Source organism: Lathyrus oleraceus, chromosome 4, assembly GCF_024323335.1.
Source record: "Lathyrus oleraceus cultivar Zhongwan6 chromosome 4, CAAS_Psat_ZW6_1.0, whole genome shotgun sequence".
In the NCBI taxonomy this organism is placed as follows: domain Eukaryota; kingdom Viridiplantae; phylum Streptophyta; class Magnoliopsida; order Fabales; family Fabaceae; genus Lathyrus; species Lathyrus oleraceus.
The window spans coordinates 475,407,832-475,425,473 of NC_066582.1; the positions used below are offsets into that span (position 1 = coordinate 475,407,832).

At 34.0% G+C, this 17,642-nt stretch overlaps 4 protein-coding genes across 4 annotated transcripts; 2 read left to right on the top strand and 2 right to left on the bottom strand.

Annotated features, from left to right (window-relative positions):
- Positions 1 to 1,494: 1,494 nt before the first annotated feature.
- On the bottom strand, positions 1,495 to 2,169 carry LOC127135662 (auxin-binding protein ABP19b). Its single transcript, XM_051062319.1, has one exon. It carries the CDS (start codon positions 2,132 to 2,134, stop codon positions 1,499 to 1,501), a length of 636 nt encoding a protein of 211 aa, XP_050918276.1. The 5' UTR covers positions 2,135 to 2,169; the 3' UTR covers positions 1,495 to 1,498.
- A 1,868-nt stretch (positions 2,170 to 4,037) lies between these two features.
- LOC127138037 (protein MAIN-LIKE 2-like) lies at positions 4,038 to 10,516 on the top strand. The gene is made up of 4 exons (XM_051064442.1): positions 4,038 to 5,239; positions 5,321 to 5,411; positions 5,499 to 5,665; positions 10,468 to 10,516. Exons 1-4 carry the CDS (start codon positions 4,455 to 4,457, stop codon positions 10,514 to 10,516), a joined length of 1,092 nt encoding a protein of 363 aa, XP_050920399.1. The 5' UTR covers positions 4,038 to 4,454.
- A 428-nt stretch (positions 10,517 to 10,944) lies between these two features.
- LOC127076272 (E3 ubiquitin-protein ligase SPL2) lies at positions 10,945 to 14,161 on the top strand. Its single transcript, XM_051017874.1, has 6 exons — positions 10,945 to 11,394; positions 11,489 to 11,590; positions 11,975 to 12,142; positions 12,275 to 12,396; positions 13,373 to 13,492; positions 13,749 to 14,161. Exons 1-6 carry the CDS (start codon positions 11,029 to 11,031, stop codon positions 14,032 to 14,034), a joined length of 1,164 nt encoding a protein of 387 aa, XP_050873831.1. The 5' UTR covers positions 10,945 to 11,028; the 3' UTR covers positions 14,035 to 14,161.
- A 50-nt stretch (positions 14,162 to 14,211) lies between these two features.
- On the bottom strand, positions 14,212 to 16,281 carry LOC127076271 (protein NODULATION SIGNALING PATHWAY 1). Its single transcript, XM_051017873.1, has one exon. It carries the CDS (start codon positions 16,162 to 16,164, stop codon positions 14,497 to 14,499), a length of 1,668 nt encoding a protein of 555 aa, XP_050873830.1. The 5' UTR covers positions 16,165 to 16,281; the 3' UTR covers positions 14,212 to 14,496.
- Positions 16,282 to 17,642: the final 1,361 nt, after the last annotated feature.

Sequence of the window (17,642 nt, forward strand, 5' to 3'; positions counted from 1 at the left end):
CACACCAGTGAATTTCTCAATCCCATACTTTTTTGATGGCATATTCATCTTCACGCTCACCACACCAGTTTGTTGTAACGAAGTACCATCAAGAACAAACTAAAACTATGAGAAAGATTGGGTTTTTTGAACAAACACAAGAAAACCTATTAGGATTTCAAGAAAGAGAGAAGAGGGAAGAAGAAGGAGAAAGATTCAGAATTGGTTAAAATTGTTTTTCTATTCACTTACTCAATCAGGGTTCAAAGATTACAAGTGAATAACAACTAACTCGTCTCAACAACCTGAGAGAACTAGTTTAGTTATAGACTACTAAGTTAACTTAAGTTACAAGATAACTTAAACAATTGAGCTAAACAAACATGCCAAATTTAACATGCTAACGATCCTAGCAATTTTGACTACTGCATGCTTAAGTATAATTTGACTACAACATGCGGGATCAGCATGTGAACAGACTTTGACTACATGGTGAACATTTTTCGAACCAAGAAGCTATCATTGTCGAGACTAGAGTTCGATCCAAATTCTCACACTAATAAATTCAAGAAAGAGTGCTTGTTGGTGAAAGTCGATTTCACAAAGGCCTATGATTGTGTTTTTTGGGGGTATCTTAAGCTTGTCTTAAGGAGGATGGATTTTGATCCTAACTGACTCAAATGGTTGGAAGCTCTAGTTTTTACTAGTTCTATATATGTCGACCTTAACAAATGGAAGTCTTATCCTTAATTTTCGAGCTTCAAGAGATTTGTGTCAAGGAGACCATATCTATCCTTTCTTGTTCATTATGGCAGGTCTTGTAGGGTTTGTTCTGAATGCATATGTTCATGGCGAATTTTAGGGATTTCAGGTTCATCACAAGATTCACTTTGAGTTACTCTAGTTTGCGGACGACACGACACAATGATTCTTTGTAATGGATCTTGAAATAACTTGTGGAGTTTAAAGGCTTTGTTAAGTGGTTTTGAGTTCGCTAGTGGGTTGTGTGTGAATCTCAAGAAGAGTAAAAGTTATTATATACACCTAAGTCAAGACTTCTTGAAAGCTGTTTCCACCTTCCTAGCTTATAAGATAGGATATGTTCCTTTTTTTTCCGTTTTGGAGGGAGAGTGGTGTTGTTGAATGCGACGTTTCAAATCTATTTTTTCTCACTCTTTAAAGCGCTTAAGGTTATAATTCAGGAGATTTTAAAGCTGCATCGAACGTTTATGTGGGGAGGGGATGAGCATAAAAGGAAGTGTATTGGATATTGAATGATTTTTCTGGTACATACTTTTGATGTCAAGCAAATGTAAGGGATCAAAATCCATATAGATGTAAGCAAGAATTACTTTAGATTAAATTGAACTAAGATGCTATAGATATTGAGTCTTGACAACAAACAAATTGTTCGCTAAAAACCATTGGTAAAATATAAGAATTCCATTAATTTTTATTGTTTGCAAAAATAAAAATAGGCACATAACTTGATTTCAAACCAACATAGTACTAAGCTTTTCTATCCACTTCCGCCAAACACAGCCTTAAGCTTCTCAATTTGTGACACATCAAGTAGAGTAGTTTGTGCAATTATGGAAGTTGATAAGTCATTGCCAAACAAAAGAAAATCAGTTACGTGCACAGTAGGGCTTGAGCTACTTAAAGCTCCATAAATAACAGCTTTTCCAGCACCAGAGTTAATCACAAAATGCAATTGTCCTTTTGGAAGAACTATAACATCACTAGGTTTAAGAGTTTTCACATAAGCTTTTTGTGGTGTGATAAATCCAACTGTGACTTCACCTTCAACAATTATAAGCAACTCACTTGATTCAGGATGATAGTGCAATGGGACAGTTCCATTTACTCCCATGTCTATTCTTGCTGCAGCAATATCAAGTCCATTAAGACCTGGTAAATTTTCAACGGTTGCGGCGGTTAATCCACTGTTAAAAGGTGCTACTGGCTTTCCCTCTACAAGGCCAGAGAACACAAAATCATCAACAGTTACGTTTGCTTCTGGTTTGCATGAATAACCTGTTAGGGTTTTAAGTGATAAATCTGCTACACAAAAATCATTGGCAGAAGAAATAGCATGGAATGTATATGATGAGAGAAAAGCAAAAATGAAAAAAATAATGTGAATAGTATTCATCTTTTAAAATATAGGATAAGAAAATTCAAGGATTGGTTTGTTTGTTTGTATAGTGTATTTTTTCAAGATTGAGATGGAAGATATATATATAGCCTTAGCTTACAATATGTATTAAATTATTATAATTTAATATTGAAGATATGAAGTTATAAATACTCTAGATATTTTAAAGATATTTGACTATTTTATTTTATTTTAAATTATTACTATTTATTTGTATTAAATTATTTGAAAATGTTATTAATTTTAAAAAAGATTCTCACTTTTATTTTTCTAATATTTTATATTTTATATTTCTTCCTAATACAACTCTGGAATAAATTTGTGATTAATTTTTTAAAATTTATGTCACATTTAACACTTATAAATTATTTTTACTATTTATTTTTTTGCAACTCCAAATAAATTTGTTGATTTTGATGAATTGGAAAATCGAATTGATAAGGAAGTTTTGACAAGTTAATTTCTCATCTTTCAGTACCTGAATTGGAATTTTTTTTTTAAATATCCAGAATTTTAAAAAAAATTTCAAAATTAACCCATTTTTCAAAAAAATTACACAAATGGGCAAAATTTGCCCTAATTGTGTACATAGGCGCCACCCTAGTTGGCGCCTACCCTTAATGGGTAGGGCAAGTCGCCACTAGGGGTGGCGCCTATGCCCAATCCCTTCTTTTTTTTTTTTTTTTTTTTTTTTTTTTTAAATGTTTTATTAATTTTTTTTTTTAATTTTTTTTTTTTTAAATATTAGATATTTGATAAATATATTTTTTTTATAAATTATATTAATTTATATTAACACTTATATATAAATAAAATTATTACAAGATATATATATATATTAATTTATATATATATTAATTTATATATATATATATATATATTAATTTAATTTATAAACAATTAATATTATACACATTTAATTAATATATATAAATATTTATTTACAAGATATATATATATATATATATATATATATATATATATATATATATTAATTTATATATATATTAATTTAATTTATAAGTAAATAATATTATTTATAAATTTTTGGGAGAATTAGGGTTAGGTAGACTGGTGTACAACCCAGATCTTTTCCTATAAATAAAGTGTTATTTCCTTGCATTTTCTTCAACACTGTTTCCTACCACCTTCTGTATCAAGTTGAGTTCATGGCATCCCCAAGACCGTCGTCATGGCAGCGAACATCATCAAGGCGCCCGGATCCTGAACCAGTAATCTTAAAAAGGGATGGGCATGTTATTTTCTCGCCTTTGAAACCCCCAATGGAGATGAAATTTTGGAACATCCGTTCGTTGGACCAACTAAAAAGGTCCTTGATGTCTTGGTTAGAGGGAGATTACCAACCTGGTGAAGTCATCAGAAGGATTCAGAGGCTTAGAACAAGGTTCTCATTTGAAACTGGAGAAACGATACGCTGGTGGGTTGAAGTTGAAAGCGACATTGATTGCATCCAAATGATGCATGGATCAGACGACATAGTGTTAACTGTTGTAATTTCTTAGATTTTAATGGTTGTTTGTCATGTTGTTGTTGTATTTGTTATTGTTCTAGTACTTGTTCTTGTTTTAGTACTTGTTTTTGTTCCAGTATTTGTTTTTGTTTTAGTAATTGGTGTTGTAATGTTAGATGTTTGTGTTTGTTGTTCAAGTGTCATCTTCTATTTGGAATAAAAAGTAAACTTTAATTTAAAATGATTTTGGTACACAGATTTATGAAAGTGAAAACTAAGTTGTGGAACTAGATCCACGATATGGACATTTGTTCTTATTATGCCCTAGTTGTCTACATATGCTACACTTCCTCTGCATTTTCTCTGCGACGTCCATTTCTGCAAGATTCCCACGCATGCCTCACACTTGTCACGTTTCTGCATCATCAGATTCCACCAAGTCTTCCCCAAGACAAGACAACTCCCACCTAGTCTGCACCTATGCATGCCAACACTGCCACGTAGTCTGCACCTATTCTGCAAGATTCCCACGCATGCCTCACACTTGTCACGTTTCTGCATCATCAGATTCCACCAATGCATGCCAACACTACCACGCATGCCTTACACTTGTCACATTTTTGCATATTCAGTTTACTTGAAAAAGAGTATAAATAGAGGGTCATTCTTGCAAGTTTTCATCTACCACTAACACTTTTATTCAGAGAACTCAGGCGAAACTTCTCATCCACCAAGCTTCTTCCTACATTGCAGTCATGTCGCTTCTTACCATGGGCCAAGAACACAGAGGAACTAGGGCAAACATTGCCTCATTCGTAAGTTTTTCTTGAACATTGCCTCTTTCGTATGTTTGTAGTTAGTTTTTTAAAAGTCCAATATAATAATTTTTTATATTGTTTGTTTTTAAAGGATCCCAAGAAATTTCGTCAACGTTCACACCCAATGCCTTATCCAGACCCATGGTGCGTACCTTACATAGAGCGTGCGGGTTTCGGTCATGTAATGCATGTCGTAAATGCCACCATTGATGCCAAATTCATTTTGGCTCTGTGTGAACGTTGGAGACCTGAGACACACACCTTTCACCTACCAACTGGTGAATGTACCGTCACATTAGAGGACGTGTACATGCTTTTAGGTCTTAGAATAGATGGTAAGCCTGTCACCGGAAATGTTCAACAGCCTAACCAAATATGTGTTGAAATGTTGGGGGTAGATCTGGTCGAGGGTGAGGGGTCTGCCAAAGCAAGGGGTCAGGGTATTAAATTATCTAGCCTACAATTGTACCACGACTCCATAACTTTGACTGAGGAATCCTCCGAACAAGAAAAAGTCATAAAAACCCGGGTTTACATTATGCTATTGTTTGGGAACTTGCTATTTCCCGAAGGGACGGGAAATAGCATAAATTTTATGTACTTGAGTTTGCTCGGGGACATTGATAGAATAAGCACATATAGTTGGGGTTCTGCAGTATTAGCATTCCTATATAGCTCTTTGTGTAAAAATGCACAAAATGAGCACTGTACATTTTCTGGATGTTCTTTTTTGCTTCAAACATGGGGGTGGTGGAGATTGCCGAGGCTAGCCCCAGAAAATCCTAATGACTACTCCTTCCCCTACGCAACTAGGTAAATTTATGATCTTATTTCATTTTGTATATTTATTCTATAAATATTTGTAACTAATATTATTTATCTTTTTTTGTTTAGGTTCATTACAACCGGACTGGATTACAGTCTTACCCCCAAAAATAAAATTATATTTTATCGTCAACTGTTGGATCGTCTCCGAGCACAGGATGTATTACCACTAAATCACTCAACTTCTAACTGATTTATTAATGTCATGCATTATCGATAAATAACATATTTACTTTTTTCTTTGCAGTTTATTTGGAGGCCATATTTGGGATTGGAACATCAACCAAACCCCGAAGATGCAGCTGTTTGGACAGCAAAAACGGCCATAATGCGGTTCACCACTGTGGAGATGCACCAAAGTGACCGTGTCAAGCTTCAATTCAGAATGCATCAAGACATCCCAGGCCCCCCAATGTCCATGGAACCTTGGCATCTAAAAAAAGTCAGCCACCAGTGGTATGCCCAAAATTGGAAGGAATTTGCTAAGGAGTTTCGAAAAATGTGGAAAGACCGTGCCCACTATGTTCTACAATTTCCGGTGGCGCCCAACGAAATGAAGCCGACAAGGGAATATGTGGAATGGTATAGAGCAAATACCAATCCAGAAATGATTGTGTCTGACCCGTTCTATTTGGACGATCCCCGGATGCAACAGCCATATTTCCAACAACAACAACCACCACAGTATTCCCAACAACAACAACCACCACCTTATTACCAACAACAACCACCACAACCATTTTACCAACAACAACCACCACCACCTTATTACCAACAACAACCACCACCACCATATTACCAACAACAACAACCACAACACATGTCCACCCCCCAACCAAATCAACAATACATACCACAAACTCAATCCCAATACCATGAAGACTACCAACAACAAACTCAACATTCCCACCACCATCAACAGTCCCAACACCTACCACAATATCAATCCCCCTACTTCCACCAATCCCAACAATTCCAACACGGCAATTTCCCAAGCTCTTCCAGTCCTCCACCTAGCCCCGACACGGGTATACAAGAGGACTACCAACAGGACTACTACACACCACAACAAACATTGCACTTTGGCCAACCCGATTCAACCCTAAACTACCAAAGACCACAATTCGAGGGCGCACCCAGCAGTAGTCAGTTTGTCCCACCGAGACAAAGCTTCGAGGGCGCAGAGGGGACCCGTCTTTCCTACAGCACTGAAGGGACTTCGACCGAACCACAACGGCAAGCGGCAAGGGGGCGCGTTAGGGCAAGGGGTGGTAATAGGGAAGCACCACCACCACGTGAACCGTCTAGGCGAGTAACTAGACCTCCCCCGTGCGGATCGTACAAGGGACCGCATCATATGTGATTAATCATATCTTTGTAATATTTGCCTTGTTTATTATTTAAATAAAAATATTTTCTGTTTATTATCTTTATATCTTTATCTTTATCTTTAAAAATATTGTCTATCATATCTTTATACATATATACATTAATTTTTTTTCCAAAAATTTACAAATAATATTAATTACTTATAAATTATATTAATATATATATATATATAAATTAATATATATATATATATAAATTAATATATATATATATATATAAATAAAAAAATTTAGACAAAATATATGTGTGAACATAAATTAATATACTTAATAAAAAACATAAATTTATAAATAAAAAAAAATTAAAAAAAAAAAAAAAAACAATAAAAAAAACATTAAAAAAAAAAAAAAAAAAAAAATGGATTTGGGCATAGGCGCCACCCCTAGTGGCGACTTGCCCTCCCCATTAAGGGTAGGCGCCAACTAGGGTGGCGCCTAAGGGTAAAAAATGGCCAATTTTGGCCATTTGTGTAATTATTTTGAAAAATTGGATATTTTTGAAATTTTTTTGAAATTTTTGGATATTTAAAAAAAAAATTCCCTGAATTGGACACCAAGGTAAAATAAACATATAATATTAATGATAAAATTAAATAATTTTAGAAAATAATTTTAGAAATTCATCATTTAGCTAAATGATATCACTAACTTAAAAGTTATACTCTAATTTAACAAAATACACTATAATAATTGATTAACATTCTAAAATTAATTTATACTGCATCTCCTCTTTTTTTTCATAATTTTATTGGATTGTCCAAAAACACAAATTAGCATATATTAATATGTCGACAAATAAATTAAATAATTTTGTTGAATTCGCATTAATTTTTATTTTATTTTTCATCCCAAAACTCTTCATTCAAAATAAGAGAAACTTGAATAACACTTAAAACATTTGTAACTGATACATAATGTGTATTATAAGTACAAAAGCCCCATATTTCTTATTAAACAAATAATTGTAAAAGTTTTATTTTCTTAATTGGAAAAATTGAAAATGATTTTGTGAAATCTTTACTATTGTGAAAAACACATATAATGACGATTGCACGTCTGTTAATAGGTAGCATGTAATTGTATGTATGTTGGTTTTCACAACCAACGTGTGACTGTGGTTATAAGTTAGGTAGTAAGCTACCTATCACAAAAGCTATATGTTCCAACCGTTGTGAAATATGAGATTGTTTGTTTTTTTCTGCCTCTCATTAATCATATACAATAATTCAAATAGATTTTTGAGATAACAATAAAAACATTAAACTATTCTTGAAAAACAACTTAAACGGTCCAATGTTTTTTGAATTACATACATCTTGTAATTCATGACTTCCTCGTTAACCCATACAACTTGATTCAACCCTAAATTCTTCAAAGTAATGATGATGAATGAATGTCTTCTAAATCTTTCACACAAAATTTTATTTCCTCTTTTTTTCTAGTTTATTTTGCAAATATCAAATTTTATGTGAAAGACTCAGTCTGACATCCATCTATCATCATTGTTTTGAAGAATTTGTGGCATTTCATCAAATTCTATGGACTAAAGAGGAAATCACGATTACAAGATGCATGTAATTTGATAAAGATTGAATCATCTAAGTTGTTTTTCAATAATAATTTAATTTTTTTTATTATTGTCTCAAAAATTTATTTAAATGAGTGCAAGTTCAGTGAGGGGTTAGTGAAACAAGCAATCACATATGATATAACAAACTCACTAACATTTATCAACAAAAACATTAATTAATTAACATAGATTGGGAGAACTTGATAACTAATTGTTCTTGAAAGCTATAAGAGGATAAAGTAGAAGGGAGAGTAGAAAATATGTGTTCTGTATGAGAATATTATATGAGAGACTCATTCATATAATATTTCCACAGCGAACACAAGTTTGGAACTCTCTTATTAGAACCATAACCATGGCCAGTTGCATTATTGATAAGTAAAGAACCATAACCACTTGCTAGCTGCACATGAATAACCATTTATTAACAAACAACACAAAACAACATCAACAACATACATACCTTTAATTGAAAAAAATTCGGGAAAATTAAAAGAAACCATCATGTGAAACACACTCATAGTATGTAAATTTGTAAAATGAAAGGATGATAAAACTGATGAGAAAGCTGCAAACTTGTGTTAAATTTGAATGGATGTCATTCTAGGTCTATAAATTATGTCGAAAATCTTGTAATAAATGTGACTCAGATTATACGAATGTGTTGGAGTGGAAACCATAACCCTAGGTCTTGTTTGTCTCCATTGTGACTTAAGTGATTTTTTAATTAAGTTGTTTCATATAAGTGTTTTTTATTGAAGTTGTTGTTACTAAGATTCAAATTATTGATTCCTCTAGATATACATTGATAAAACAAAATTCGGCACTTAAAACATTGATCCCCGTGGTTCGATAATCTTTTACAACTTCGCACAGTCGTACAGTTGCGACGTGTCAAAAGTTTTCACAATGTTGTTACTTTTGTGAGGTTTTCAACACAAAGAGCTTTAAAATTTAAGGAATGTATAAAATTGCAGGTATAACATGTAAAAAAAACTTTGTCTTGATATTTCTACACGACAGAATTCCACTTACTTGATGTTGGATGCTGCTGAAAAAGTTTTAATTAGAATTTGAAAAGTTAGAGGATTAGGATCCTAGATACATGGGTTTTTTTTACCTTTGTGGTCCATCTTGTTTTGTTGATTGGGAAAAATATAGGGCTTTTGTTATTTTCTTAAAAACGTTCTACGAAGCAACCAAAGTGTTTTCATCATTGCAAGAACTGGTCTTGCATTCAGCCTTTCATAATCTATCTTTTATTTTCTGCGAGCTTCAAGCAATGTCTTTGAACATGAATATTCTTGTGGCTCCAATAATTTCAAATATGAAGTCTAAATATGAGAAATATTTTGGGGATGTGGAAAAAGTGAATCTTTTTCTTTACAATAGAGTGATCTCTGACCCTAGGTTTAAGTTTAAATATATTGAGTGGTATTTTAATAACATGTATGAGGTTGGTACTGAAACTTGCTAAGAAAAGAGTTGAGTGTGTTAAAACCAATATGTTTAAACTGTACAATTGGTATAAATCTGACCATGATAAGAATATTGAAGTTGGTCTCATAAATGCACCATTGGAGAACACTTCCCATGGAGAAACATCTTCCCAACCTAAAAATCCATCACTTTTTTTATAAGGGCTAGTGTTTTTAAAAAACACTTGAAGGAGAAATGCACAATGAAAAATCAAAATGAACTAGATAAATACTTAGGTGACACTTGTTGCAGGGATGTGGAAAATTTTAACATTCTTAACTGATAGAAGGAGAATTTCACCCGTTATCCTATATTAACAATAATTATTCGGGATGTCTTGACAATACTTATTTCCAGTGTAGCTTCATAAAGTGCCTTTAGCGCCGGGAGGGGAGATATTTTAGACATGTATAGGACCTCTTTGAGTCCACAAATGGTCGAGACACTTATTTGCTCTCAAAATTGGTTGAAGTCTTCTTACAACGATCAAAAAATCTTTAATATGATTGAAGAATATGAGATAACGGATTCTATTATTTCATGCACTTTATGAATCAAAATTTTGTCTTGTTTAATATTATTTTAATAACTTTAAGCCTCATTATTTTTTTAATAACTTGTAGAGTTTAATGAAGTTATACATATACACGAAAGAGATGATATTATACACATATATGCTGACAAAAACATTTCATGCAACTACTTTTTGAATTTTTGGATTCAAACATTTACTAAACCATTTTATATTTTGTATTTGCAACCACTTTTTGAATTTTCAGAATGACTCGTAATCTTGAAGCAATGAATAACACAACCAGTCACTTATGAATTTTGAAAGAATAGCAATTCAGTTTCATTGTTGGTTTCATACTAATTCAGTCTCACAAGTAAGTTTTGGGTATGGAATTAATATTTTAAAAAATTCTAATATTTAAATAGATTTGTGAAGATAAAAGAGAGAATATTTGAACGTATTTAAAACTAGTCCATCGTTAATCTAAAATGTAATAAAAAGATTGGATTTGATTTTTAAACGGACCCGATTATTGTTAAACTCGGAAAAACGAGTTATGAAAAAACCCAAACCTAAAAAAACCAATTACTGAACCAGACAAAACTACACTTGTATATTTCTTAACCAAGAGTTGAACCTGAACCGGTTTGAAATTTTGGGGTCCGAACCAGACCGGCCGGATGTCCACACTTAACTTGGTCTCAAAGATGGATATCTATTTTTTTTTTTTTAAAATCAAATCTTAAATACAACTATTTATAATCATTAAACTGTCCCTAAATTGTGAGCTTATTCTGCAAACAGAATTTGGTTGTTGTACTCATCAATGTCCTCGCAAGATCAATTACTAGTCTCCCTCCTCTCCCAGTTAGTCCTATCCTTCGACGGCGCCGTTTTGGGTTTATCCGCTGCCTACGTCGCCGTTCGCTCCATTCGAAAATTCACCGTCACTTCCGCCGCTCTCCAGAAGATCACCCACGCTCCTTCCGTCCCCGTCTCTGACCTACGCTCGCTCCTCGAGAACGTCTCAGAGGATGATAGGAAAAACTCCGGCGATGGTAAAATCGTAATTGTGCGCGGTACTGTTGATGCTAAGTCCGCTGTTGACGGAAGTTGGAAAGCCTTGTGGCCTGGGGTTTTGGTTTCTCGTGAGTCCGGTGATAAAGGCGTTGTTCTTCAAAGAACTCAAAGGGTAACTAACTGTTTGTTTTGTGTATTCCAACTTCAGTTTCATGCCATTTTATTTTGGAATTAGAAGACTAATTTTTGTTTTGATTGTCATGAAGTGTATATACAGCGAATGGAAAGGCTTATTTGGATGGACTTCTGATCTTCGAGCCGTATTTGCGAGATCTCGGAGACAACATGAGTCTACATCTTTAAGAAAGGTAATGCATAATTTTGTTGGTTCTGGCTTATACTGTAACCAGAATTTCTGGCTCATACAACTTTAGGATCCTGCTGATTAGGACATGCTAGAGCTGATGGGGTAGCTATGAGGGAAAAAGATGAACTTGGCAGAATATATGAAAACATCTAATAATATTTTAGAATATCTTAGTTTATATCGTATGATTATTTTCTTATCTTTGTTAGGATATACTATAGAAGTACTTATGAGGGTAGATCAAAATAAGGAAACAAATCATGTAATATAGGAACTACTCCTAATATACTTTAAAGCATCCGAAGATACAATAGTACTTTTACCACAGTAATACAATAATGACATTATTAAATATTTCTAGATGTTATAACTATTTTTATTTTAGGTGCCTTTTGTTCTCATTGATGTTGGACGACTGTCAAATACTGAATATGTTGTTGTCAACATGGATGGGTCCACACATCCTTTACCTCTTACAACAGTTTATCACAAATTGCAACCCATAAATCCTCCTTATACTCTCTTGCAAGCTTTTCTTGGGCATGAATATCCGGTAAGTTAATATTCACTATAAGTTTGATTTTGAAATTTTGCCTCTATGTCTCGGTCTCTTGTGAGATTGTTGATTTTGGGTATATGAGATTTACTGAAATTTAATGTATGATGTTATGTTTTCTTTCTGCAGGTTGGACTGCTTGATGAAGAGAAAATTCTTCCCTTGGGGAAGGATATCAATGCTGTAGGCCTTTGCAGTTTAAGAAATGGAATTGCTGAAATCAAGTCTTGCGAAGATCTTCCGTATTTTCTGTAAGTTTCTTTTCCTTGAAATAAACTGTTAAAATGTTGATCATTCGAAACCATGTTCCGTTTAGTATTCTTGCCATACTTTGGGCAATAATAGTAGGGATTGTTTCAGTTTAAGGTAACTTAGTGTTGTTCCTTTTCTGTACTGATGGTGGTCCTGTAGGAAAAGTATTATGGGAAATGTCAGTTTACTGGTAGACTATTGTTGGAAATTCCACCTTAATTGCGGTCCGCCCCTAGCCGCCTAATTGTTTTATTTTGGTTGCCTACATTGCAGCCTCCAATACTTTCATTGTATTGGGTACGAAGGGGTGAATTTAGTCCCACATTACTTAGGTACTTAGGTGTTTATAAAGTTTGGGCCGCCCTCGCCTTACAAACTGATTTTGTATGATTGAGTTAGGCCCAACTCTAAATTCTAAGAACTACAATGCATGGATACAGTCCATATCTGATACGGAAATACATTGTTCTTTGAAAAATAGAACACGGTTTCCCAAATAAAAGATCACTAGATATGATAACTATATTGTTGCAGTTCCATGATGAATTGATTTTATTTATTTTAAAACGGTCTCTGATACATCATGGCATGTCAATGGCGTATCAGATTGTATAAGATATTATCAAGTATGATACAGGAGGAAAGGAGGAAAAATTGAGTAGCTGTGCATCATAGCTTGAAAAATTACAACCATTTTGTTCTGTTGTCTTTTAGTTATTAATTTTAATTTTTATATTTACATTGGTGAGATGATACGGGAGTATCTGTGTGATTTTAGTGGAAGCTGTGCATACTCTCTTGCCAACAAGTAGAGCATACCTGTGATGTATAAATTGTTTCTGGTGAAGTATAGTTTGTGACCTCTGCAACAAATACTGAATTATTGATGTTTTTTTCATCCCTGTTGCATGTTTTAGTGCATATATGATATGATATAACTCAAAAGTATCAGCAAATGATTCGTGTTTTCTGTAGGTCTAACTTGAGTAAAAATCAGATGGTTGTAGAACTTTCCTTCAAAACAAGAGTATTGTTTTGGAGTGGCATTGTTCTCGGTTCATTGTCAGTTGGGATCATTGGCTATGCAGCTGTGAGGTACGTTGGTTTTCTTGACCAGTTACTTTAAACTTATTGTAGGTGCGATGTTTTGAATTCCATTAATCACGGCTGACTTTAGAATTTTGACTTTGGTTGGATAAATTTTGACACAATGAATCAATAGAGGAATTGTTTAACTTGTTTGGCACACATTGATGGCCTTAATTTTGATGATAATAAAAGTGCATGGTGATTTAAAATAATATTGTTCTTAGTGGTTAAAATTTATGAGGACAAATTTTCATTTTCTCAGGAATTGGAATAGATGGAAAAAATGGAAGCTACGAAGGCAGCTCCAACAACGAAGGCAAACAGTCACTGAAGTTGATTCTCAGCTAGATGACGATGATACTGAAAACGTTCCAGACGGACAATTATGCGTTATATGTCTGACGAGGAGAAGGCGTTCCATTTTCATTCCATGTGGGCATCTTGTATGTTGCCAAGTGTGTGCTATATCAGTTGAAAGTGAAGTGGCACCAAAGTGTCCAGTTTGTCGCCAGGAGGTTCAGGATTCAGTGCGAATCTTTGAGTCTTGAGTAGACAGAGGATGGTTTTTCGTTTCACTGTGGCATTTAGGGAGAAAAGTCGAATATCGACTGTTTGTAGCGAAATCAATGTAAATGAAATTTTCTTTGAAGAGTGAGAAGCTATTATTTGAAGTTCTTTAATTTTCTTTTTAGAGTGAGAAGTTATTCGCTGAGTTGAATCCTTACTAACATTACAAAACAGACTGAACATGATTTTTACTGTAATGCTTGAACCTTAATGGAACATTACAAACATTACAAAACAGACTTAACATGATTCTTACTGGAATGCTTGAGCCTTAGTGAAACATTAAAAAACATGCATCAAATTGAATAATTTGCAGCTCTCTTAATCACAGACATTTTTATAGTTGAAAATTTAGGATAAGGAAACACTACATTATGGTGAAAGAATCTCACCACAATAGCACATGTAACTTCTATACAGAACTCAAACAACAAACTATGCTGTCAATTTTGTTTATCCAATTTCCACAGAGAACAGAAAGAAACATGTTGCCCCTTCCACCATAGTCCCACATTTGTATTGTTCTCTTCTTCTAGTTTCATCTCCCAATTACTATCATACTTTCTTAACAAAGCTCGACCGCCGTCAATCGCATCTTCTCCAAATATTTCTTCTGCAAACCCTGCCTCTTTCATTCTTTCACTCCATTTTTCTCTCCTTTCGTTCATCTCACGCTGGTTTGTCAATGCTTTCGAAGCCTCCCCTTCCATCATTCTCCTTTCATCGCTCTCGCGATTTTTGAATGCTGAACTGGTTGAATCTAAAAACTTCCATAAGTAGTCCACTCTTCGAGAGAATCTAGTGGCGAAATCGCCACAGCTACTGCAGCAACACTCCATGTTGTTCTCACTCAATATCACCCCTTTAGGCTCCATGTCTCTCAACACCTTTAGAAACTCAGTTCTTTCATCAGGATTGTTATGATTCAAGTGGTGCAACCTGAACTGAGCACAGACAATTAAGGTTTCATCGGGGGCGGTATCAATGCTTTTCGCATTTAATGTCTGCAATGGAATGTTATCAAGCTTGTTTATCTGCAGGTTGACATTTATGGACTGAGCATAACCTAGGAGTCTAGAAGAGAAGTTGTCACCACATGGACCTATTGAAAATGGTGTCTCCATGTTTTGGTCATTTTCAGTCGATAAAGCAGTAACCACAGTGAGGCGAACCAGAGGAGGTGGTCCCCCGGGCCGACGACTCAAGGCCTCTAGAAAAGTTGGCCATTGCACACCATGAGAGACTCCAATGTCAAGGATGTGAAGGGTGCGCGAATCATTCGGCTCTTCAGCTAGAACTTGAAGGATGGAAGCATTTGCAATGTTATTAGGAAAGGAAAACCAAGGACTAACCTCATAGAACTTCAGTAACGACTTTTGGAAGAATCGTGGTTCAGTAGATGCAAAAGTTATAGTCCCTGAAGAGGTAGACGACGAAGATGAAGACAGATGGTGTGTCAACGCTCGGAGTCCATGCGCCGCAAGCCTGTGGTTGGCATCACCGGTAGTTGAAGCTAGCTCATGGAGAACATATAAAAGGTGTTGCACGCGATTCAGGTTACCACCGGATATCGCTACAGCACACGGATTCAACAACTGCTCAGCCCATCTACCATCCTTATTGTTTCCATTGTTACAGTTATTTCCATTAGCCTTAGCACCACCTTTCTTGTTCCCACCAGACTTTCTAACCACTGTCCCTTCAAGACCTGCATCTCCATTATCACCTTCATTCATCACACGCCTCTTGACTCTCTTGTTCTTTTGGTTTTGTGATTGTTTCTCGAGCCTCGACTCATCATCAACATTCCGTTTCTTCGGTAAATCAGAAAACGTTACATTGTTCGAACTATTAGGCTCAAGCGATGTTGTGCTTGTGGTAGTAGTAGTACTAGCAGCAACAACATTGGTCCCACTGTTCGTGGCATTAGCAGAATCACTAATCGCATCAGTTTGATACTGGCTCCTTATATCTTGATTCTGATCCCATAACTGATACTCTTGGATGTAACCGCTGTTATACGGATCATCCAAGAATGACGGAAAGAACGAAACAGACCCTTCAAGCCAGTCAAGAATGTGATCCGATGTCGGGTTTGGTTCCATAATCATCACGATGAAAAAAAAAAGAAACTTTCGAGATATCAAAGAAGAAAGATTGAAGGGTTTGAAAGGGTTAGTAGTGTTCTTGGATCATTGACCAAAAACAAGAGATCATAGAAGATAGAACCAAAGACTTTTAAGTTTTTAAGTTCAATAGTTTCTCACATGTACTTATAAAACAAAACATTTAGCTTATAATAGAGGTGTTACATTACCAAGTAGTGACAAATAAGGGAATTATCTAATTGTTTGTGTGCTGTTGGTTTGGAGGATGTGATGTTTTATTGAGGTTTTTAAATGGTTTAACATAGGCAACTAGGAGACGAGGTTGTCTCTTCTTTATGTTGGGTGGTTAACTTGTTGTTTTTGTATTGTATTGGAGATTTATATATACTGTTTAAGATTTAATTTGTGTGTTGAAGAATGTGATAGGTTGTTTTTAAATTTTAGCCGGCAAATATTATTTGACTAATTGATGATTGTTGAAAAGTTTATGTCTGGCTGGGCTTATGCAACTTTTTGTACTGTATTTTGTTGTTAATAGGTGTTAAATTGTTATTATATATTGTGAAAACAAAAATTGACATTAACACATTATTTCACTCCCAGAAATGGCCTAGTGCAAACAATTTTTGAGTTAAGTCATGTTTCCGGCTTTAAACGGACAATCGTAAATGAGCAGTGGAGTCAGTTTTTTTGGATTAGTAGATACAGAGCTGGATATCAAAATTATAAAATAAAAAAAACATTATTTGCCACTGTTTTTTCAATATCTTGTTGTTGTTTTTGGTGTCAATGTTTCGATTTTTAGAAAAGAGGTCTTAGTAACTCAGGGTTTGATGAGAGAGAAATATTTGTATGATGATGCATATATATTTATATTTTTATAAGTAATAAGAGAGAAAATTTTAAATTTAATTAAAATTTAATATTTTTTTAATTGAAATTATAGGATGAATGTGATAATGAAGGAGAGAAAAAAATTTATTTTATATTTTAATTAATAACAAAGTTGTGATTGGTTGTTTGTAAAATTAAGTGTTTGTTTGTGTCTATCTAAGAATTTTTATTGATGAGAAAGTAAATACAATTTAGTTAATAATTATTTATTTAAGCTATTCATTAATCACTTGAATCTAGTAAGATGTTAAAATCTTATTGATTAATGTTTATATGGTTCCTATCAAAATATTTTGGACCTTCCTAATTAAGTGAGACTAATATTAATGTCAATTAAAAAGAGACACTGATATGTTGAAAATAACTACTCCTAACTTATAAAATACAAGGCTCTCTTGAAAATTGTATGTCCACTTTTATAATTTTAAATTGGTAAATATCCAAGATTATTGTACAATTTTTGTCTGTAAATATCAATGAAAATTATGATTGAAATAAGTTATCTACTCAGTGTAAAAGTAAATTTAAAAATATAATTTGGTGATCAAGTTTTCTTTAATTGAGATAGTTTATCTTTCTTTTAAGTA

Bases quoted from the DNA above. Each gene is read 5' to 3' on its own strand.
- LOC127135662 (XM_051062319.1), bottom strand. From the start codon at position 2,134: ATGAATACTATTCACATTATTTTTTTCATTTTTGCTTTTCTCTCATCA.
- LOC127138037 (XM_051064442.1), top strand. From the start codon at position 4,455: ATGTTTGTAGTTAGTTTTTTAAAAGTCCAATATAATAATTTTTTATAT. The intron at 5,240-5,320 runs GTAAATTTATGA...TTTTTTGTTTAG, and splicing joins TCCTTCCCCTACGCAACTAG to GTTCATTACAACCGGACTGG. The intron at 5,412-5,498 runs GTATTACCACTA...TTTTCTTTGCAG, and splicing joins ATCGTCTCCGAGCACAGGAT to TTTATTTGGAGGCCATATTT.
- LOC127076272 (XM_051017874.1), top strand. From the start codon at position 11,029: ATGTCCTCGCAAGATCAATTACTAGTCTCCCTCCTCTCCCAGTTAGTC. The intron at 12,143-12,274 runs GTAAGTTAATAT...TTCTTTCTGCAG, and splicing joins TTCTTGGGCATGAATATCCG to GTTGGACTGCTTGATGAAGA. The intron at 13,493-13,748 runs GTACGTTGGTTT...TCATTTTCTCAG, and splicing joins ATTGGCTATGCAGCTGTGAG to GAATTGGAATAGATGGAAAA.
- LOC127076271 (XM_051017873.1), bottom strand. From the start codon at position 16,164: ATGATTATGGAACCAAACCCGACATCGGATCACATTCTTGACTGGCTT.